The sequence below is a fragment of the Grammomys surdaster genome, unplaced genomic scaffold (assembly GCF_004785775.1).
Source record: "Grammomys surdaster isolate TR1022 unplaced genomic scaffold, NIH_TR_1.0 237, whole genome shotgun sequence".
Classification (NCBI taxonomy): domain Eukaryota; kingdom Metazoa; phylum Chordata; class Mammalia; order Rodentia; family Muridae; genus Grammomys; species Grammomys surdaster.
In genome coordinates, this window is record NW_021604682.1 from 1220698 (window position 1) to 1243662 (window position 22965).

The 22965-nt window shown below is 46.7% G+C and overlaps 1 protein-coding gene across 1 annotated transcript in view; it reads right to left on the minus strand.

Annotated features, from left to right (window-relative positions):
- The window catches only part of Mcm3ap (minichromosome maintenance complex component 3 associated protein), a 46301-nt gene that overhangs the window by 3120 nt on the left and 20216 nt on the right, over window positions 1-22965 (minus strand). Inside the window, exons 13-28 of the mRNA XM_028773916.1 lie at window positions 22516-22715; window positions 21658-21758; window positions 19453-19584; window positions 18922-19035; window positions 16035-16187; window positions 13042-13239; window positions 11583-11651; window positions 11365-11499; window positions 9900-10053; window positions 8094-8352; window positions 7787-7884; window positions 6386-6776; window positions 5530-5787; window positions 4629-4758; window positions 1729-1932; window positions 292-442 (exon numbers count right to left, since the gene is read on the minus strand). Coding sequence (XP_028629749.1) covers window positions 292-442; window positions 1729-1932; window positions 4629-4758; window positions 5530-5787; window positions 6386-6776; window positions 7787-7884; window positions 8094-8352; window positions 9900-10053; window positions 11365-11499; window positions 11583-11651; window positions 13042-13239; window positions 16035-16187; window positions 18922-19035; window positions 19453-19584; window positions 21658-21758; window positions 22516-22715 — 2747 coding nt within the window. The remainder of the gene's footprint in view (window positions 1-291; window positions 443-1728; window positions 1933-4628; window positions 4759-5529; window positions 5788-6385; window positions 6777-7786; window positions 7885-8093; window positions 8353-9899; window positions 10054-11364; window positions 11500-11582; window positions 11652-13041; window positions 13240-16034; window positions 16188-18921; window positions 19036-19452; window positions 19585-21657; window positions 21759-22515; window positions 22716-22965) is intronic.

Consider the following 22965-nt stretch of genomic DNA (forward strand, 5'->3'; position numbering starts at 1 on the left):
GGAGGGAGGGAAGGGATAAGGACAGAGAAAGAGTGAACTTTTGGATATTTTAAAGAGATAGAACTTTTAAGGTATTTAAAATGGTTTTGAGGGTTTTTTTTTTTCTTTTTTCTTTCTCCCCCGACCTCCTTCATTTTTCAAGACAGAGACAGGGTTTCTCTGTGTAGCCCTGGCTGTCCTGGTACTCACTCTGTAGACCAGGCTGCCTCACACTCATGGAGTGCTGGGATTAAAGGTGTGGGCCCACTGAGGCTGTCTTGAATTCTGGAAACGTCAAGGGTACATTCTCACCTGAGGACTTGTAGATGTTTTCCCCATGGCCTGAGCTTTCAGAGTATCAGGAGAGCACACTAGTGCCTGGGGGAGGTAGAGAGGAAGGCAAGTGGACTCTGTGACTGCCTGTGAGTCCTGTGATAACCACTGCTGAAGCTGATCTTCAAACCTGAAACATTATGAGACGTAGACTGAGGAACAGAGTCCGAGAGCTGATCCCACACTCACTTCCTGTCAACTCCTTGTTCCGAGTGCCCACGGTGGATGTGGATCCCATGTGGAGGTCAGAGGTCACTCTGTGGTGTTCTTGGGTTTATTAAATCCTTGAAGGGACTCGAAACAAGGCTGACAAGCTGGTGGTCACTGACAGGGACAAGAACTCGTGAGCAGACTCAAGAGTGCAGGCTGCAGAGGGCCAAAGGGTGAGGGCGACGACTGGAGACGCATGGGGTGGCGACTAGACAGAGGAGCTGCATCAGAAGCATGTGTCAGTGTGTCTGTGGTTTGTGCGCTGACTGCACGACCTAGTAGAGGGAAGGGCAATGTCTCCAGAGAGCGCTAAGGGTAGAGCACTGTGAGTAGGCTGGAGGTGAAACTGTAACCCAGGGGGAGAGCTGACCCCACCTACATAATAGGAGGGAGAGGCATACCAGAGTAGCCTAAGTCCTCAGTGCTGGAAAGAGTGGTGGGAAGACAGCCTGGAGCAAGTTCTGTCTTCCCAGTTCTATTTCTCAGTGTGAATGACCGGAAGAGGAAGGTACAAAGGGAAGGAAGTCGGTTAAGCAGAGGAGGGTCTGTGCTAGCTCCTGCCCACCTAGTAAGCAATGACCCACAGAGGCCTCAGACTTCCCAAGGGCCCAGAGGCAGTGCTCAGCTATGGAAGACCAAGCTAAGTAGACTTAGCCACACATATCCCCTTCTCTAGAAAACTTAGTAAGCAATGAAGCCAATTTCAAATGATAAACCTTAGAATAGTCTTTCTAGAGCATAGTCTATCTCTTAAGAGCTTATACTTTTGAAAAGTTATTTTTAGGTATGTGTAGGTGTGTGTGTGTGTGTGTGTCTGTGTGTGTGTGTGCACTTCTGAGTGTGTGCACATGAGTGCTCACAGAGGCCAGAGGGGTCAGAGTGTGGAACTGGAGCTTCAGGTGCGTACAAGCCAGCCACCTGCTGGGGATGTGGGGACCAAAATGAGGTCCTCTGGAAACTCAGCAAGTGCTCTGAACTCTGAGCCATCGCTCTAGCCCCACGCTTACACTTTACAAATATCTCACTTCCTTTCTTCTCTTCTCTCTCTTCTGTCCTTCATTTCTTTTTAACAAAGTCTCATCACTATAACCCTTGCCAGCCCAGCTGCCCCTTCCTAGCACTGGCTGTCTTCACAGAGCCATGCTCAGTCTCCGCCTGCAGGAAGTGGAAGAGATGCATGAATACACAGGAAGGGGACAGACAAACCTCTTGTTCTCTTCTTTCTCTTCCAGCAGACTGTTGGACAGACTCTGTGCCAGGAGCTCTTCTGCAGAAGCCCCTCGCATCAGGTCCTGGGTACTGGGGCTCCCCTCTCGGCCACTCTCTTCCCTTTTCTTCCCTTTATGGCGCACATGAAGCAATGGGGTAGGGAAACTGCTTGTAGGAGGATGAAAAGACTTCATCTCCGAGCTGGAAGCACAAGGGTGGAAGTTCTTACAGTCAAGAAAGGCAGAGAGAAGATGACAGCATTGTGCACGGCACACAGACACGGCTGGACACGTGCTCACTCAATCAACACAAGCCTCAAGATTCATGCGCTCTATTGGATAGTTTATACTCATGTCAGCCCTGAGCCTGCCTCAAATTCCCTCAAATCAGGGAATATGGCAACAAGAGAGGGCAGTTCTCATACTATGAGCTATCCAGTGATTCGCACACAGAGAAACACTGTTGGTCAGGCTCGGTGGCATGTGCCTTTAATCCCAACACTCTAGAAGCAGAGACAGAGACAGACAGATTTCTGTGAGCTCAAAGCCTGTCTGACCTACAAAGTGAGCTCCAGGCCAGCCAGGGATACATAACATAAAAGAGAGAGAGGAGGCGGGAAGGGAGGCGGGGGAGGGAGGGAAGAAGGAAGACAGACAGACAGACAGACACAGAGAGGACGGCTATTGTTTCCAAACGTTCTACTTTCTAGAGGCACTGGGCTCTCAGATCAGCTTTAATCCAGGCCTTTATTTCTTATACTAGTCAGTCTCTGTCTCTCACATATTTTAAGATTTATTTTATGGCCAGGCGGTGGTGGCGCACGCCTTTAATCCCAGCACTTGGGAGGCAGAGGCAGGTGGATTTCTGAGTTCGAGGCCAGCCTGGTCTACAGAGTGAGTTCCAGGACAGCCAGGGCTACACAGAGAAACCCTGTCTCGAAAAAAACAAACAAAAAAAAGATTTATTTTATGTATACATGTTTGCCTGGGTTGAGTTTATATGTAGCACAAGAATACAGGAGCCCACGGAGGCCAGAAGAGGGCATGAGATCCCTAAAAACTGGAAGAGCAACAAATGTAACTACTGAGCCATCTCTTCACCTCTATATACTAAAGTAAGAAGCACATCTTTTTTGTTGTTATTATTTTAAAGGTTTATTTTACATGTGAGTGTTTGGCCTGTGTGTGTGTGTGTGTGCCTTGTGCCCAAGAAGCTCAGGAGAGATTACCAGATCCTTTGAACTGGAGTCATGGGTAGTTATGAGCCACCATATGGGTGCTGGGAATCAAACCTGGGTCCTCTGCAAGGGCGAGTGTTCTTATCTACTGATTAATCTCTATATTTCAATGCCGGGAGACTTTCTGATAGGTTTAAGTCACTGTCCAGTTACCTTGCTGAACCCTGGACTGCCACCAGGGCTCAATGTTGATTCTTTTGAGCCTGCGGTTGTACTGTGTGGCATTCTCGTTTTTGATATTTATGCCTGTCTATTCTGTATCATTGGCCATCAGACAACTTTAGGGACAACCCAGACAGCACAGACTGGTTCTGCCTTCATGCCTAATGCTTTATGGAAGAACATGATGTTTTGTTGTTACTGCTTTTATTTTCCTGGGGTATGTTTTGCATTTTAACTGTCAGCTTGAAAGCAGGCAGAATCCTCTGAGAAGGAAGGCACAATGAGGGACTGTCAGATCAACCTGGTCTGCAGACATGTCTGTGGAGGATTGTCTTGACGACATTAGTAGATGCGGGAAGACCCAAACCACCACGTGCAGCTGCCGTCCTCTACACACGTCCTCTACAGCAAGCCTGCATACATCCTTTCTTCGCTCTGACTGCGACCAGCTGCTTCAAGTTCCTGCTCTGACTTCCCCACAGTGAGAAACTGACATGGAATAGTAAGCTCAAACCCTCTCCCTCAGGTTTCTTTTGTCAGAGTTTTGTTTTGGTTTTTTTTTTTTTGGTTTGGTTTTTCGAGACAGGGTTTCTCTGTGTAGCCCTGGCTGTCCTAGAACTCACTCTGTAGACCAGGCTGGCCTCAAACTCAGAAATCCGCCTGCCTCTGCCTCCCAAGTGCTGGGATTAAAGGCGTGCGCCACCACCGCCCGGCCTTGTCAGAGTATTTTACCACAGCAAGAGAAATGAAACTAAGACAGTAGCCTAGTGCCATAGGTAGTGCACACAGAGTGGTCAGAAAGCAATTCTGTGGATTCTGTTCTCTCCTTCCAACTAAAGTGGATATACCAGGGTTCAAACTCAGGTTGTCAGTGTGGAACAGGAAGTACCCTGACCTGCTGAACCAGCCATCTGACCTTGAGTTTAAGAAGTTCATTGTGGGGGCTGCAGAGCTGAGTCAGCTGTTGATGGCACTGGCTGCTGTCCTTCCAGAGAATCCTATGCCCACACCTGCCCGTAGGCTCACAATTGTAACTCCAGTTCTAGGGAATACAACGGTGGCCCACAAGTGCTGCACTGACCTACATGTAGGCAAATCCACCATATATACAAAATAAACATTTTAAATTATTTCAACACTTACTGAAATGACCACCTGCTTCTCTATTGTAGCAGCAAATTATATTAATAGAGTTCTCTTACTGATACTGTTTCTTCTGGGAGAAAGGCTACTGGGGAATGTGTACAGGTATCTATGAACTGGGTTTAGGAGATGAGACACCAGATCTTTTATTTGCCTTCTCCAACTAGGGTTGATCTAAGCTCATCTGATAAACGGAGAGGTGCCAGCAACTCCTCTAAAAAGTGTCTACACTGTGTGGACAACTCGTGCTCTGCAGGGTTGCCAGAGCTGGTCCATGACAGGACATGTGTAGTGGTCCAGACGTGGCCCAGCATGGTTTAGAACAGAGAGAAAACACATTCAACATGGACCTCACCGTCCTTGACTCAGCTGAAGCTCCTTCTGCGTCTGCATTCTGGCCTGTTCCCAAGACAAGGGAACACGGTATTTTCTTAAGTGGTTTTTGAAAAAATAGACACATACTTGACCGTCTTCACTCAGTGCCTCTGAGAAAACAGGACAAGAGGATTTTAGAAATCACACATGTAAGGAGCAGCAGATGACCACCTGATATTGCCTGATCCCACCTATTTAAGGGGAGACCTCAGGAATGTGACTTCCATGCTTGAATGGGACATGCATTCATGCAGACTATGGAGGGGATAGGAACAACTCTCAGAGCTGTAGCATCCCCTCTTAAAGAGTTAACCTAGGAGGCCTATTCCAGGGAACAGAGTCTATGCTCTCCTACCTAGGACCTTTCCTTGATTGGCATGTTTGTTTGTTTGTTTGGTTAGTTTTTTGAGACAGTGTTTCTCTGTGTAACCCTGGCTGTCCTGGAACTCACTCTATAGACCATGCTGACCTCAAACTCAGAGATCCGCCTGCCTCCGCACTCACAATGCTGGGACTAAAGGCATGCACTACATACCTGGTCTTGTTTGTGTTTTTTGAAATAGAGTCTCTCTCTATAGTCCTGCCTGGCCTCAAATTCACAGAGATCCTCCAGAGTATAGGAGTTAAAGATATGGACCACCATGCCCAGTCAAATCTTAATGATTCACAACGTTTCTAAGACTTTCCTGGTCTAATTTTAGCAAAAGAGTGGAGATGGTTTTGTTTGTTTGGCTTGTCAGAGCTACATAATGAGACCCTATTTAAAGCTAACTAACTCACTCACTCACTCACTCACTCACTCCCTCCCCACTCCCCGCTTGGTAAAATTAGCCTAGGGAAGTCTCATGACTTTCAGCCCCCACACACTGAACAACAACTACCCAATGTGACGGGGAGCCTGGGGGGTGTCCAGTCCCTTAGCTTGTGATTGACGCATAAGGTAATGATGTCATCCCACGGGATCTCGGCAACAGAAGGCCCCGACTCCTGGCCTGGAGAGAGGCTCTTCTTCTTCCACTTCTGGTATGTTCTGCACAGCAGGCTCTCCACCTGGGACTGGAGGACAGGCTGTGTCTGGCATGAGCTAGGAATCTGGGAGGTATACTGAATGACCATGGAACACACAGGGAGCCAGGGGGCTGCAGAGAAAGTTACAGGTTTGACCAAGAATCAGTGAACATGAAATATTATTAATGCTGTTTTCTTGGTAGAGGGCTACTGTGTGTAAGGCCACAAACTCTGCCAGCTAAATAGTAACCAGGCTCCCTCCTTCCCAGTGGCATTAACATAGGAAAGAATGGGACCCTGCGGCACCAGGTTTGAGTCACATTGGCTACCTGTGGAGTCTGCATCAAACAGCCATAGGCCCATCCCCGGGCTCAGTAGGCACAGCCAGACTTTAAAGGAACACTGACCTACACAAGCACTTAAGTGCTGTGGTACCAGCAGGGTCAGCAGCTCAGACAGTCACGGAAATCTCATGCTTTTCAGCTAGCCTATCTCTTCTGCTAAGTGGGACCTCTGGGACAGTCTCAGGACTGTCCTGGGGAAAAGGACAACTGCTCCCACTCTATAAGATCCTGTTTTATCTTAATCCAGAAACCCAAAGGTTGATGCAGATGGGTATATAGCAGAAGTGGACTGTAGACTTCACACCAGAACCCACCCCTGGCAGAGTGTCTCTAAAACAAGAATAGGAGGCTAGCCCTCCACTCCTCCCTCAGGGTGGGTACATACCCCCAGGGGGTGGAAGATCCATCTGTGGAAGCTGGAACCCAAGCACAGCTTGCTTCAGCCAAGCTAGATGCTCTGGTGAGTTCCAGTGCAGGTGAGGAAGTAGTTGGCTGCCTCCCACCTCAGCAAATTCTGTGACAGGCCAGGAGATGTCACACAGCTGCTCGGAGGACACCACAGAGGCCAGGAACTGCAGCACACTGTTGAACAACTCAATAATGGCGCTAGGCTCCTGGGAGGCTAGGCTACCCAGGCGCCTCTCTCTTCTGTCGCGGAAAAACCGACCACTGAACTCACGGCTGATCCCATCCTCAACATACTGAACGAGCGTCTGGCAGCAAAGGTCTAGGGCTTGAGGGCATCGGGAGATCAGCCACTGGACTGCTCCAGAAACCTGAGGATCAAGACAATTGGGAGAGATCTTCAAACAATCCACACCCATTTTTTTAAAATGTAGTTTTCTAAGGAGGCTTAGCACTGCCCAGGGCTGTATTAGGAAACTGCCCCAAGAACAAAATCTCAGTCCCGCAGGAAAGGGCACAAGCCCTCTCTCTGTGCTTGAGTCTGGGTTTCCCCTGAGTTTCATCTACTAGTAAGTGGAGCCTGCAGAGCCCTCCTGGAAGGACCTGGGACCTCACGAGGGCTTCCTCAGCACCCACGGAAGCAGAGCCACACAAATCACATGTGATCCTATCCCTAGAAATAGCGGCTTCACTGGATGCCGGGAAGCTTCTTCACACTCTGCCCTTCCCTCTCCCTGTACAGCTTGGGTTCCGTTTTCTCGCAGTGCTGGGATATAGCCTAGGACCTTTTTTATGTCTCCAGTCGGAGAGTGCCCTGAGCTACATCCCCGGGCCGTATGTAATCCCTATGCTTCTTTTCCTAAACCATTCTCAGCAGACCTTTTCAGGAAATCTCAGGGAATATTATTTCTTTATAGTTTGTAAAAGCAATCATTCTAAAAAAATAATTAAGTAAATCTGACAATCAGATGTAAGATATAAGTGGCCATTTTAAATTCATAAAAGCAAAGCCAAAAACTTATTTAATTTCATATATTACTGAAAGCATAACATATGGGTGTTTTTTAAATTATTTTTATTCCTGCCTGTATCTTTAGAAAGTTATATATTTATATAACATACGATTAAAGTGGAAATCACTAATTAATCACTAATTAAGCAGGACAGGACGGTGGCATGCCTATATTCCCCACAGACAAGGAAGAGGCAGCATCGCTCCTAGGTCACCTTCACTGCCTAGCTAACTTGAGATCAGTCTGCCCCTCACAACACCATCTCAAAATCCAAACAACAATAACAACCACTTACATAAAACTCAAGCTAGATCAGAAGAGAAATCAACAAGTATCTTGACAGAGCTTTAAGAAGGATGACACTTTACCTTTACTGTGCCTTGTAAATCATTAACAGAATCAGGAATCTCGACAACGATGTAATCTGAAATCAGCTTAGCTGAAATCAAGTCTTGTAACATCAGACCTTTAAGAGAAACAGGAAGACTCCATGTAGTAACACTCACTTGCACGTGTGACGCATCCCAAGCTAGTCTTGGCCCTCCACGCTGTGGACGGAACTAATAAGGCACTAGTCCCAAAGTTCCCCACCCTGTTCTGCAGGCCATCCATCTCGCTCAAGCCCCACCCACTTCTTAAAGGCGCCGGATCGGGAATGGGGCTTCCTTCACACACCATCCTCCACTGCCTTTCCCGCGGCGTCTCCTCTGGAGCCTGGCACGAGGACCACCAGCGGCAGGGCGGGCTGGAAGGGCTTGGCCTGGAGAAGCTGCTTGAGCTGCAGGACAGCCGACAGCCAGTGCAGATCCTCCTCCGCTGCATCCTCAGTCTGCACTTTGGGGGGAAGCAGCAGCATGAGCCCACTGGCTCCCAACAGGTCCTTCCGGGTCTCCACAGCATCAAGGGTGCTGTCAGTAAGGGTGCCGCGAGCCACCTGCGACAGAATCAAAGATGTCAGGGTGAATGTACCAGGACAAGATAGAGGAGACACCTGCTTCAGCAAGGACAGCTACGGTGAGTGCCCCATTCACCACGCGTTCACTGTGCCCTGGACAGTCCTCCAAAGACAAAGCGGGACCAGGCATGAGGGCACACACCATTAGTCCCAGCACTCAGGTAGATCTCTGAGTTCCAGGGCAGTCGGCAGTGAGGGCGACACAGAGAAACCCAACAAAAAAAAAATAAAACAAAACAAGAAAAAGCAGGGTGGGGTGTGTAGGGGGAGAGAATATAAGCTAAGTATACTTTCAGAGAGGAAGAGAATCAGAAATTCACCCCTTCCCCCATGGCCTCTCTTCAGAATCTAGAGGACACATGTCAGACAAGGGACTAAATGAAGAAATGGTACTGTTACTATCCCCAACACCAACATCAGACAAGTACCAACGTCTGCCAGCACTGTTCCAAGACTATATGCACACATTTACTTCAAACTCGAAGGCCTACTAAGGACAGCCACAGCACAGGAAATACATGGTGCTGCGAAATGTAATTCTCTCTCTGGGTAAAAGAGAAAAAGTGTTTGAGGACAGCCTGGTCTACAGAGTGAGTTCCAGGACAGCCAAGGCTACACAGAGAAACACTGTCTTGAAAAACCAGAAAGAGAGGGGTGGGGTGGGGAGAGAGGGAGAGAGAGAGAGAGGGAGAGAGAGAGAGGGAGGGAGGGAGGGAGGGAGGGAGGGAGAGAGAGAGAGAGAGAGAGAGAGAGAGAGAGAGAGAGAGAGACTATCGTGTTTAAGTGGCATAAGGACTGAGAAACCCGTCACGATCAAAGAGCTATAGAAGTCCAGTGCCAGGGCTGAGTGCTGACATCAGACAAAGGGAGATCTAAGGTAAGCTGTCTAGATAGAGGCTGCACCTTGAGTCCAGCAAAAGAGAAAACAGAAAGGAATATTGCAGACTGTATCACATTCTCAAGGAGGTGTGTGGCAGCAAGGCTCAGTGCTTTCTGTAGTCTGGCCCTCAAGAGGCAGCTCGGCCTTCAGCTGGGCATGACTGGGAGGTGGAGGGATACGGAAGAGGTGGGATCTGTGGAGATGTGAGGTCACTGAGGAGATGCCTTTGGAGGACTGTGGGATGCCAGCCTCCTTGTCTGTGTCTGGCTGTTAAGTGTACAGGCTTGTCTCTGCTATGTGCTTTCTCAGAACAGCAACAAAGCCAATCAGTCATGGACTGAAACCTTCAAGACCATGAGCAACAGTAAACTTCCCTCTTAGAAAATGGATCCTATCTGCCATCTGTGACCACGACAGAAAGCAAAACACATTGCTCTCCTAGAATACAGACTAAAACCTTACACCAAGCAGATGCCGGCGGTATATTAATCAAGACGTGAAGAAAAGTAGACAATGGCATTTACTTCTGATCATCTCAGAATCATTTTAAACCACTTCTGAGAATAAACAGTAATTTGTAATTTTAGTGACATCTGATGAGGAAAATGAAATCTGGATGTAAGTACACGAAGTGACTGTCACTCACCTTTATACACACGTTGACAGAAACTGTTTGATCCCCTTTACTACTGAGTGTATTAAAGACTGAGAGGGTCTGGATGTCACCAGCATTATCTTGTGTGTCATCTACCAAGCTGTCATCTCCTGTAAACTTGACCTTTAACCAGTTTTCTAGTATTCTGTAGATGAAAGAAAGAAACATTCGAGGGAATGTTTAATTTTAAAATGACTTACAGAAGTCTTCAGGAAAACAAGAGAAATACCACATGGATACAGGGTCCCAGACACCAAGTCTTACTGTGAAGCTCACCTGCACAAAACAGGTTATTATTTTAAAATGGATTTTGGACCTCTACTGGGTTATTTGTCCAAGTAAGTGGAAAGGACAGTCATGAAGCTGCCTCATTCTAATGAGATTTAAAACTGTGAACCAAGAAAAGGACCCTGAGCAATAGAAACCATCCATGGAGTTACAAAGACCCACTTCAGTACAGTGTGTGGATGGACACCTTTGATGTCAGCTCAGTAAGGGGTGTGGATGGACACCTTTGACGTCAGCGATCGGGAGGCAGAGGCAGCTGGATCTCTGTGTTTGGGGCCGGCATGATCTACGTAGCCAGTTCCAGGACAGTCAGGGTACATAGTGAGACCGTGTCTCAAAAACAACCACCACCACCACCAATGAACTATTTTACAGAATCAAACTTTTTCTGATACTGGGCCAGTGAGAGAGCTCTGTAGATAAAAGACACTGTGGCCAAGACTGCCAACCTGAGACAGATGGTGTAAGGCAGTGGTTCTCAACCTGTGGGTTGTAACCCCTTTAGGAGGACTGAACAATCCTTTCCCAGGGGTCCCCTAAGGCCATCGGAAAACACGGATATTTGTGATTCCTAACAACAGCAAAATGACAGTTATGAAGTAGCAATGAAAACTGTATGGTTAAGGGTCACCAGTGGGAGGAGCTATACTAGAGTCACAGCACTAGAAGACTGAGCGCACATGTCTGCGAGTCTGTCCTTTGACCCCCATACCCTGTGGCACACAGGTACACACGCAAAACAAACAAATATTCCTCAGGGCTGGAGAGATGGCTCAGCAGTAAAGAGCACTGGCTGCTAACTCCAGCTCCAAAGGATCTGATGCCCTCTTGTGGCCTCTGTGGGTATTGCAAGCACAAAGTGCACAAATAAACATGCTGGCTAAAACCTTAACTAAAGTAGATACTAATCAGGATACCATACCATAGGTTTAAATAATCTTTGACTCTTAAAGCTTCTGGACGTATATGGAATAATGCTTTGTATATAGAAAAATGATAAAAATCTAAATAAATATCAGAAGCAAAATACACTGAGACATAAACCTTTGGTGTCCACCCATACAATGAGACAAACACCCCCAACAAAAATCCTGCCTGCCTGCAACTCTCAACAGAGAAGTCCTTCTCCAGACCAGCATCCATATTCCCCGTACAGAGAACCTCTGACCTGCCAGAACTCTCTGGAGTCTGCTCTTCTCCATCAGGCAACACCAGCACCAGTTTCCAAAATACTCGCTTCTGCTTCACAGGGAGGTGCTCGGCCACAAAAGACGGCAGGTCCAGAGGCGCCCAGGCGGCATTACTGGAAGGGGCAGAGCACCATGGGTGAGTCAATATACAGTACCCAAGCAGGAACAACTCAAACAGTGAGACTGACTCACAGACCTCAGCAACTGCTGGTGGAAGTGCTGGACCTTTATCTGGTGAGCTGTCTTGTTTCTAAGCCGCCTCAACCTACGAATAATAAAAAGAGAAAGACACAGGACTATAAAAGGTGACTTTTGACCCATGGAAAGAAATTGGTAGTATTTACTTCCTCTAGTGCCAGAAATGGATTACAGACCTCCCACTCAGGAGGAGCTGACCAACACAAAACAGACCTCATGGGATTTGTTTTGTTATCGTTATCTTTTGTTTTTAAGAAAACAAAGAATCTGGGAGGAGTTGGGGGAGAGGAAAAAATACAGTCAAATATACTGTATGAAAAATTTAAGAATAAATAATCAATAGTATTTAGTGCTGTTTCTAAGTGAGAAGTAATGCTCAATGTTTCCTGGGGAGACTATTTAGACTGAGAAGGTAACAGGTCATCCAACCCCATCAAGTATCTGCTGCCCTCCTCACTGGGAGCTGCCTATGAGAAACAGACCAAATCCCTGCCCTCCTAGAGCACCCTCTCATGAGAGCGAAGAGCCTCTGTGACGGCTAGTGTGGTTCCCAGAACATTTGAATATACCTGGCATGGTGGCACACACCTTTGATCCTAGCAATTGAGAGGCAGAGGCAGGTTATCTCTGAGTTGAAGGCTGGCCAAGCAGCCAAGGATACACAGAAAAACCCTGTCTCAAAAAAACAAAGAAACTATGACTCCAGGAAGCCTGACTGTGTCACCACAGCCTGGGTCAGAGTAAAGCCCCTATGACTTCAGAGTATGGGCCTGACTATAAGCCCTGTTTGCATACGGCACAAAGATGACCATGGAGCTAATGGACCAGACAAAACCATAGGAGAAAACGCTCAGTGAGACCCTCCTGTGATAGCCAGAGGAAGAGCCATACCCCACCAGGTAGTCTATGGCACCTCCATATTGTCTCCCTAAGGCCTGCCCACCGGGAGGCAGATGGCTGTGAAAGGCCCTTGTACAAACAAACAAACAAACAAACAGAGAGACAGCATTGACTCTGTGCCTACAGAGAAACAGCAAGCCCGAGATGCTGTGATTGGACAGTTCGGGCCTCAGGAACTGGACTGCATAGGGAGACTGGGAGGAACAGTGGGGAGGGCCTGGCTGAGGGTGACACAGAAAGAAGGGACACTGCCATAGGAGGTGGAGGTGGATGTGAGGAGGCACAATGGGAGAATGTCTGGAAGTAGACGGGCAGGCTCAGGGGTCATCCTCAGCCTACCAACAGAACCTAACCCTTTCAAGGTCATGCAAAACTTGAGCCTCTCTTCCTAGTGGTGGACAGGTCACGTGTTCAGAACTGGGAGAAACACAACCTTCGAGATGCATTCCTATGTCTGGCCTCACTTTCTGGCTCTACCCATCTTCATCCACAGTCATCAGTCTCACGCTAAAACTAACTGGGGCGTGGAGCCCTGAGGACACGCCACTGGCACTGACCTGGTACAGGAGATGCCTACTTTCCCCGCATGGCCCAGGTCCAAAAGGCCCCTGGCCAGGTTCTCCTCAGTGATGGGGCACTCTGCACTGGGCACTAGTGCCTGCAGCCGGTCATTCACATCCACACAGCACGGGGCTGCAGGGAAGGCCCGCATCTGACGCCGGAATTTCTTCCGGGCTGCAACAGCTTCCTTCCACCTAGAAGACAAACCAGCATATGGTTATTGGATAGTGTGTTTAAGGCTCATCCACGGGGGGTGGGGAGGGAACTACAAAGTCCAGCATACAAATATGGAGATGTGGATTTGTTTGTTATCATTTTTTTTAGATTTATTTATTTTATTTTCATGTATGTTAGTGTTTTTTCACCTGTGTACATATATGTACACCTTGTACATGACTATAGATGGTTGTGAGGCACCATGTGGGTGCTGGGAACCAAACATATGTCTTCTGCAGGGACAGCAAATGTTCTTAACCACTAAGCCACCTTTCCAGCCTGGGAGTGTGACTTTGACAATCTATTTAAGTTTTGTTTCCAGCAAGAGTGCTTAAAATGAAAATTAATCTCAATTACAATGTGGGCGTGATAAAAAACAAAAGCAGTGAGCTCTGAGGTGCCGGACAGAAGTACAAGCACTGAATGACCTCTGAAAGGCAGTCTGGACACAAATTTAATAAGTAGTGGCCCCTCAGACTAGCAAACAGGAATGCAGGTCCCAACAACATGCATGTAAGCAGATGTGTAAAACGCTAATACAAGACAGGTTGCTAAGGCACTGTCACAGCCATAGAGAGTGCCATGTGACAGTCACTAGAGGGTCAGTCCTTTAAGGCATAGACACTCCCAACAGCATACTGCAACACTGTGATAGCAGTAACAGGAGAACCTGACACCATGCTACAAAGGTCGGTCCTCCACCTTTGATTGGGTAAAGTTTCTAGAAGGGGATCAGTCGCTGCTAATTCTGAAGAATGGACAGCGGTCTGTCCTAGAAAGTTTTCTCCTGGGTGTGTTCCTTTTTATACTGTTGCTACCGTCAAGGACATTATTATTTAAGTGTCAGTATAAAATGGATCACCTCTGGGCTCCCACCATGGTTAGACGACAATCACCATTTCCCAACCTGAAACGGGCTAGACTCTTTAGTTTGAATATAGACTGTTTGTATATACTTCTTCATAAATTGGTCGTTTTCTACTATGGAGAAAGAAACTCAAACTTAACAGCTGGACTTTTCTTTCTTTCTTTTTTTTTTTTTTTTACTTTATGACATTACCAAAGTGATATGACTTCATTAAAACAATGGACTTCAAATTTAATTTCCTAGCTTAAGAGTTCTTAAACTTTTTTCTATTTACAATCCCTTTTCACCCAAGAAATTTGTATAGAACCTCTGATATAAAGGTATAAAAAAGGTATAGAAATCAAACATTTAATCATAATAAATTATAAAAAGATTTACTAAAACAACTTTTGGTGTATATAATTCTACTATTATTGAATATGAACGTAAATGTGCATACTGAGGACACAGATATGCTTGTTTGTCTAACACAATATGACCCAAAGTTACACCAATCTGGTAGCTGCTGAGGGATAATGATATTAAAATATTATGGCTCTGGAGGTTTTTCATGGGCCAGAGAGACGGCTCAGCAGTTAAGAACACCGGCTGCTCTTCCAGAGGACCAGGGTTCAATTCTCAGCACCTACATGCAGCTCCCACAGTCTGTAAGAAACTTGGGTTTCAGGAAACCAGAGCCTTCCTCTACTTTTTCTACGCTGACTGTGCACTGCATGCACACGACACACAGAAACACATGCAGGCAGAACGCCACTACACATAAAATAATAAATGAATCTTTAAAAAAAGAATCAAGATTCTAGTTTTTTCCTTAACGAAACTATTCTATTCCTATAATATAAAGCTTTGTCTGAACAGTAAGGGCACTTTAGGCCCTCTACGGAAAGACCAGTCTTGAGTCACAGACAATGTTCACTCCTCGTATGACAGACAGCACAGCAGTGGAGAATCCACATCCTGTGTCTTCAGCTGCAGTGTAGTGTCGGTTATTACACATTGGGTTTTGAGTGGACCTTGGTCACTGAACACTCAGAGCCTTTGACTATTGTCACTATTTGATTTCTCTGCAACCCTCACAGTCAGTTATAGAACCCACATTCAAGAAGGTCTGTCTAGACTTGTGATATGCTATACAATACTTTCTCAATATCTTGAGAAACCCTTCTACATCTAGCTACTACCCAGTCAGCCCAGAAAGCAATCACCCGACGCTGCGGAATGCGTTCTGTGGCTGAGCTGCTGTACTGGGAAGTCCAGAGGTAGTAAATGCACTTTCAGCTCACAGTGACTTACCATGAGGTAACAGCATCATACAATGTATCACTATTAGGAGCTAGAGAGTTAGTGCTGTGGTTAAGAGTATTTGTTGCTCTTGCAGAGGACCTAGGTTTGGTTCCTAACACTATGACAGCTCACAACTGTCTGTAACTCTAGTCCCAATGGATATGACACGTCTTCTGACATCCTTAGTCTCCAGGCATGCCTGTGGTTCACATACATACATGCATAAAAAATACTATATACAAAAAAAGATAATAAAATAAATCTAAAAAATACATGGTTTTGTTTTTTTGCTTTTTCAAGAGAATAGCAGTTTTTAAAAGAGAATGTCAGTTTGAGAGGTTCATTCATGTTAGTGAATCTATCGTGAATTATTTGTTTAACGTATTCAAAGACATTCCCCTGTACAATCTAGTACAGCCAATAAACAAACAATAAATAAAAAGCAAGCACTCTATAAATACCTGTTCAAATACAGGATATTCTAAGTCTACTTCAGTTCTCTATCCTTACAAATCTGTGAGCCTTTCATCCCTGGCTAATGGAATTGACAGCTCACACATAATGAACCCGATAAAAGACTTCTGTGTAGGTGGATTTTATCTGTTAGAACACAGAACTAACCGTTGTAGATACTTGCAGAAGCACTGGAGTTCCTGGAGTGTCTCCTTTGCAGTCTGGAAAATTTCCTCAGCAAGAAACAAATCCACCATGTGTGTACAGACAGCTTCACAGCATCGGGCTACTCGGACCTTCTGGTCTGTTTCTACTGCACTCCTAGAACAGAGAGCAGGTATCATAGAAGCAGCTACACCAAAGGTTATGCGAGTCTGGGCCAGGAATGTGGTATGTCAACTTGACACGGCTAGAGTTAGCTAGAAAGAGGAACCTCAGTTGAGACAATGCCTCCATCTGATTGCTAATAGGCAAGTCTGTAAGGCACTTTCTTGATTCATGGGTGATGTGAAAGGGGCTAGCCAAATGGGGCTGTGGGCTACGGTGCGAGCAGTCCTGGGGTATAAGAAAGGAAACTGATCAAACAAGGACAAAGGAGCCATGGCCTCTGCTTCGCTCCTGCCTCCAGGTTCCTGCCTGAGTTCCTGCCCTGACTTCCTGCAGTGATGAGCTGGGATAGAGCAGTGTACGCCAAGTGAACCCTGCCTGTCCAAGCTGCTTCGGTGTCTGCCTTGCAGTGTAAGGCCCTGGTCCTCACTGCTGCACCCACCCTAGAAAAAGCTGCAGTCTGACTTCATATGGAATAATAACATACATAACGTCTCCGCTGTGAGAGAAAGGTCAAGACTTTACTTTTACTTAAAAGCAGCACACCTGGGAAGGTAAGAGGAAAGGCCACACGGGCACCAGATCAAGTCCAAGCAGGCCACTGTAACGACCCGGAGAGAAAGCTTTAACTCACAAAGGAGTGGGAGCCTGCGCTAACTTCCTAACGCCCAGGAACCTGAGGTGAGAGCACCACTTGAGCACAGCAGCTGAACCTAACAAACCAGGAGCCCACACCCAACGCCTACACACATAAAATTTACTCTATTCAGTAGGCAGGGGCTTCAGTGCACCATGGGGACATGTGGAGGTTACAGGACAATGTCGGAAAGTCACTTCTCTTACTCCATGAGGTGGGTTCTGGAGACTGAATCCAGGTCATTAAGCTTGGCAACAAGTGCCTTCGAATTTTTATTTTTAAATGACCGCTTAGATAACTCCAAAGTCTCACCAGCAATATGTACTACCTAGAATCAGAAGTACCTTCCACACATTTTGAGAAACACTAGTGGCCATTATGAATGGCTTCTCCTGGTCAGATCATGGTTACCCTCAAATCAGGATCTCAGACTTTTCTCTTTTTCATAGAGATTCTCACTAGTTAATCCTAGCTGATCCAAAATTTGCTTTGTAGCCTGAGGTGGCCTAAGACCGGTTCTCCTCCCTCAGTCCTACAAGTACTGACTGGGATGACAGGCATGCCCAGCTGTTCCCAGATACAAAGAGAAACATTGTTATGTAACACATGTGTGTATGCCATGTGTGTTTGGGAGCCTGTGAGGCCAGAAAAGGGCACCAGAGTCTCTGGAGGTGGTGTCGCTCGTGACTTTGAGCACCCGAGGTAGGTACTAGGAACTGAACTCGGGATCTCGGGAAGAAGAGCAAGCAGTCTGAACCACTGAGCCATCTCTCTGATCCCAGAAAAGAAACTTTTAAATAAAGGAATTCTACTAAACAAGGCAGCAGAACAACTACGGAGTTAAAACGGAAGTAACCATAAACAGAGGAGACCCATTCCCAGTAACTCACCTTTGCGGGTGCCAGACACATTCCAGACTGAGCCAAACACTAAGATCCCCAGAGCTCTCGGCACTTACCTCACTAGTCATCACGCCCTGGGTTTTTATTTGGGATTAAAAATAAATTCTTGGGGCTGGAGAAATGATAGAGCACAGACTATTCTTCCAGAGGTCCTGAGTTCAATTCCCAGCACCCACATGGTGGCTCACAACCATCTGTAATGGGATCTGATGCCTTTTTCTGGTGTGTCTGAAGACAGTGACAGTGTACTCATATGCATTAAATAAATAAATAAATCCTTAAAAAGGGGAGGGCATAAACTTCCCTCTCCTTCAAAAAAATAAAAATAACAATAAAAATAAGCTCACTGGCTTGGCACGGTGGCACACACCTTTAATTACAACACTCAGGAGGCATAGGCAAGTGGCTTTCTCTCAGTTTGAGACTACCCCGGTCTAAAAGTGAGTTCAAGGCCAGCCAAGACTACATAGTGAGACTTTGTCTCAGAAAACAAAAGAAAATAAAGGATATACTAAATCAATCTGTCCATGGGAGGATGACCTAGGAGAATAACCCGAGTTCAAGACCAACATGAGCTATGCAGTAAGTGCGAGGCCACTGTGGGCTACAAAATCTGTGAAATGTCGTTAACAGACCCTGCCTCAGAGAACGACATCTGCCATCATTCTGTGGGATCTCTTCCTTTTAGCAATTAGAGAGACAGGCTCCCAACTAAAGGAACAGAAAGAGCATCGACTGAGAGCACACTGCCTCCGTGGCAGGAGCTGGGACCTGCACTGTGTCCCACCAGCTTCCTGCGATCAGCAGAACATAGGCACATGGACAGGCTTTCCTTCACAACCGCACACTTCCCTTCCTGAAGCTCAACAGCAAAACGCCTAAAGCTCTCCAGTGAGAAGGCCAAGGAAGCCTCACACACACAAGTTTTAGAAAGGCTCCCTTACTTCAAGAACAATGGCATCTGGCCTGCTATAGAAGGGTTCTCTGGTAAATCTGCAAGCAGACACATCTCAGGCCTCCTGCTACGGAGACTGGCTCAGAGGGCCTCCCTAGAACGGCACGTTACATCTGGCTGGCTCAAAGCCTTTAATGGCAGTACTCGGGAAGCAAGGCAGATGGAGCTCTGCGTGCCTGAGGCCAAGACCTGCCTGTCTACAGGAAAGCCAGGGGGACACAGTACTTCACTCACTTAAACTCCTGAGAGCAGGTTTCCCACACACACTCTGTCACCATGAGTTCCGTCAGCTCTGCAGCCAGGCCCTCGCTCAGCTGAGTTAACATCAGTTCTCTCTCTTGCTTCAACCTAGGAGTAAACGGGGCAAAAAGCACAAAGATAATACTTAAGAATAATAAAAGAGACGTGGGCCGGAGAAATGGTTCGGTGGTTAAGAACGCATGTGTTCTTGCAGGTGCAGTTCCCAGTACCCACATGGCACTGCTCACAGCTGCCTGTACTCACTGCTCCAGGGACCTAACACCCTCTTCAGCCCTCCACAGAAACCTGCACTCATATCAATGTACCACCCACCACCCACCACACAGATACACACACACACACACACACACACACACACACACACACACACACACTTAGTCCTATCATGAGGGTGGTGAATGGCCCAACAGGATCAAATGGCAGGAGGGGTATCAGAGATCAGAGGTCAGGGGTCAGGGCTGGCAAAAACTGACCTCCATGCCAGTCTATAGGAATAAGACATACCTTTCCTCTTCGGCCCGTCGCTTCTCTTCCTCCAGTCTCTGCCTTTCCATGGATACTTCCTCAGCTGCGACGTGCCTCAGAATGCCTGTGGTTGCAGCTGTAATCAGTTCCTCCACAGCAGCATTGGAAACGCTGAACAAAACAGAGCAGATGGCATTCAAACCCAGGGAACAGCGAGCCAGTCCCTCTTGCCACGTGACATTTGTTCTGGACCGCAGAGAGCTCAACACATGCAAACCAATCACAGGCAGGCAAGAGGTCTCAGCAGTAAGGCTTGTCATGCTGTGCTAGCACGGTAATCTGAATAATAATAATAATAGTTAATAATAAATAAAATTAAAGTTCTTTGAAAAAGAAGCATCTACAATAAAGAAATATAACTATATTTACTACCTCACAAAGCTGCAATTGTCTTATTATACACATATACAGTATATACTATATATGTGTGTATATATATATACATATATACACACACACACAAACACACACACACACATATATGATGATTCTGTGACTTTTGAAATTATATACCTCAAAAGATGTAATTTACAATGGGATTCAAAGAGTAATCAAGTTTAAAAACCAAGTAAAAAATATAGGAGTGGGTTTATTATATCTCTTATCGTAAATAATCTTATTTTTGTAAATGAAATGGTAAACTAGTTTCATAAGTCATAGTGCTTAGATTCAGGAATGAGAGAGAATTCCTAATAGGTTAAACTAAGGACACAAACAATCTGAGCTACAACCCCAGGCCCTGTCAGTCATCTGAACATCCCCAGGACAGCCTGGTCTACATCCTGAGTTCAGGCAAGCCAGGGCTCCAAACTGAGATGCAGTCTAAACAAACAGAAAACAAAGAAAAAAAAACCTAGGCTCTCAAACTGGTAGAAGAAAACGCAAATATTTTCATGACATTGGATTTGGCAGCAATTTCTTAGGTAAGACCCTAAAAGCGCAGGTACAAAAGAGAAAGTACAAAGATGAGACCACGTGACTGGTCTATGCATTAGAGACACTACAGAAGTGAGGAGATAGGTCGGGCCAGAGTGTAGCTCAGTTGGTAAAGTGCTTTTCTGTCTAACATGCCTAACATGGGCTCAGGCCTCAGCAACGCAAACGTCAGGCATGGTGCTACCTGCCTATTGTCTCTGCTCTTGGGGGATAGAGGCTAAAATAGAAAAAAGAAAAAAAAAAAGACAACGCAGAGAATGAGAGAAAACACACACACATTTTGTGTCTCATTAACATGCAGAATAGAAAGAAGCTTCTACAAGTCATAACAGCTCAAGCAGAAGGCAAACAACTTCTCTACAGTTCCAGGGGAAGTACACACACATGCACAAAGGACATGGAAAAGGAGCAGCACCAGCAGCCATTGGGGAAATACAAGTCACGACTTTAGTGAGGTGCCATTTCCTGTCACAGAGAATGGGGGAGAGAAGAAACACCACTCCTGCACAGATAGACAGACGAACAAACAGACGTGGCAGTGCACTCCTGCAGTCCTGGTGTTCAGGAGGCTAGGGGAGTTCAGAAGGCTATCAGGAGGCTGGGGACAGTGAAATAGAGCTTCAGTCCCAGCACTAGGGGGAGCAGAAGCAAGCTGATCTCAGTGAGCTGGAGGCCAGCGTGGTCTACACAGTGACCGTTTCAAAAGCAATTCCCAACTACCAAAAATTAACAAATAAAAGGCTACGACTGGCGAGATGGCTCAGCAGTTAGGAGCACTGAGTATTCCAGAGGACCTGAGTTCAATTCTCAGTACCCACAGGACACCTCACAACCATTTGTAACTTCAGTTTCAGGGAAGCTGATGCCTTCTTCTGCCCTCTGCTGGTACCAGGTATGCTTGAGATACACACATATCTGCAAGCAAAACCCTTCAACACATAAAATAAACAATAAAATAAGTAAAATTTGAAACATTTTAAAAAGTGGTCACAAACAGAAATTACATACTCATAAGAACTAAAGGTCAGAAACAGGAGAAACAGGAGAAACTGCACCTCCCTAGAGACCAGAGGAAACACTTAGGCCTCGGAGAGGTGCAAAGGCCCTGAAACTGTCTCTCTGGATCTTAACCACCTACAACTGGGACTAGCTGATAAGTGAGAACAGCCTTATTAGGAAGGACATGATTGTGCCCAGAAAGCAAGTATCAGCCAAGCAAGAAAGGCTGGCATGTTAGCTGCCACTCACCCCAAAGCTGCAGCTACGTAGGCTGCCCCAGCAGAGCTGACTTCCTCACAGTCCACTTGCAGAGCCTCCTGGATGAGCTCGTCCACCACCTGTACCAGGTCCTAAGGAGAGACCAGCATGGGGTCACACCAGGTAGTCTGCCAAGGCAGACATCTTGGGGTAAGACTGCTTAGTGACATTTGTGATTCTCAGCAAAGCACAGGGACCTTAGTGCAGGGTCTGTGCAGCTCTTCAGGAAGACCTCTGAACAACAGAAAGGTGCCTTCCATGAGGGTTAGGGCAAGCCTGCTGAGAACTGCCCTGTAGGTGGTGCCTACAGCACCTTTATCCATCATTTTGGGTCACACTAAGATCCTCAATTCCTGTGACCCTTAGGCTTTCCCTCTAGACCCTCTGACCCTCCAGTAGGGACACTGCCCAGCATCTGCCTGAGAGGCCAGTGAGACACAATCAAGTCCCTACTTGTGCAACAAACAAGATCTGCTCAAAACAAAAGCCACCCTCTGTCTACAGGTACAAAGCAGTGTTGTGACCCCACCACACTGGCCAGCCCGTTTGCTGGGTGTTGCACATGAGCAGGTACCGACTTCAGTCAGAACAGACATGCAGGGTTCAGCTTGGTATTATGGGAGGAACCATTCAAGTCTAGCTCTGACTGCTATGATGAAGATGGGCCCCTGTAGCTACCCTGACGACAGTGGCCCTACCTCAGCCACCTGAGGCTATGACGCTGAGTAGGTCCATCCTCTCTCCCTTACTCGCCTGACTCTGGCTCCTGACTAATGAGACCAAGCAACACAGTGCCCTTACACAGAATATTTACAGACATCAGGAAGCTTTACCATGCAAGATCCCTACCGAATCAGAGTACACAGGAGCAGGCTTTGGAAGCAGCACCTCAGGCTGCGTGGAGGACTGGAAAAGGCTGGGTGCCACGGCTGAGGTCAGTGGTTGGACGTGAAGCACTGGTGTGGCTGAGGATGCAGGAGGAGGCTGTTGGAGAACTGCCGATGGCGGCACGTCCACCTCCGTCTCATACGCCTCTCCTCTGCCACCACCTAGAAAGAAACACAGGTGCTGAAGACACTTGTTAGCTGAGCCTATAACTACAATCTCTACAAAAGGACTCCGAGCTATTCTGACAACCATCTAAAGGGACACGGTGGACAGGAGGACAGATGCTTTGTGTGGAAACTGCATCGTACTATCCCAACCTCTAACAAGGGCTTCAAAACTCCAAAGCCAGGCGAAGTAAGAGATATTTAAGCATCTGGCCAAGACAGAATCTTCAGGTGACAGGGATGCTTC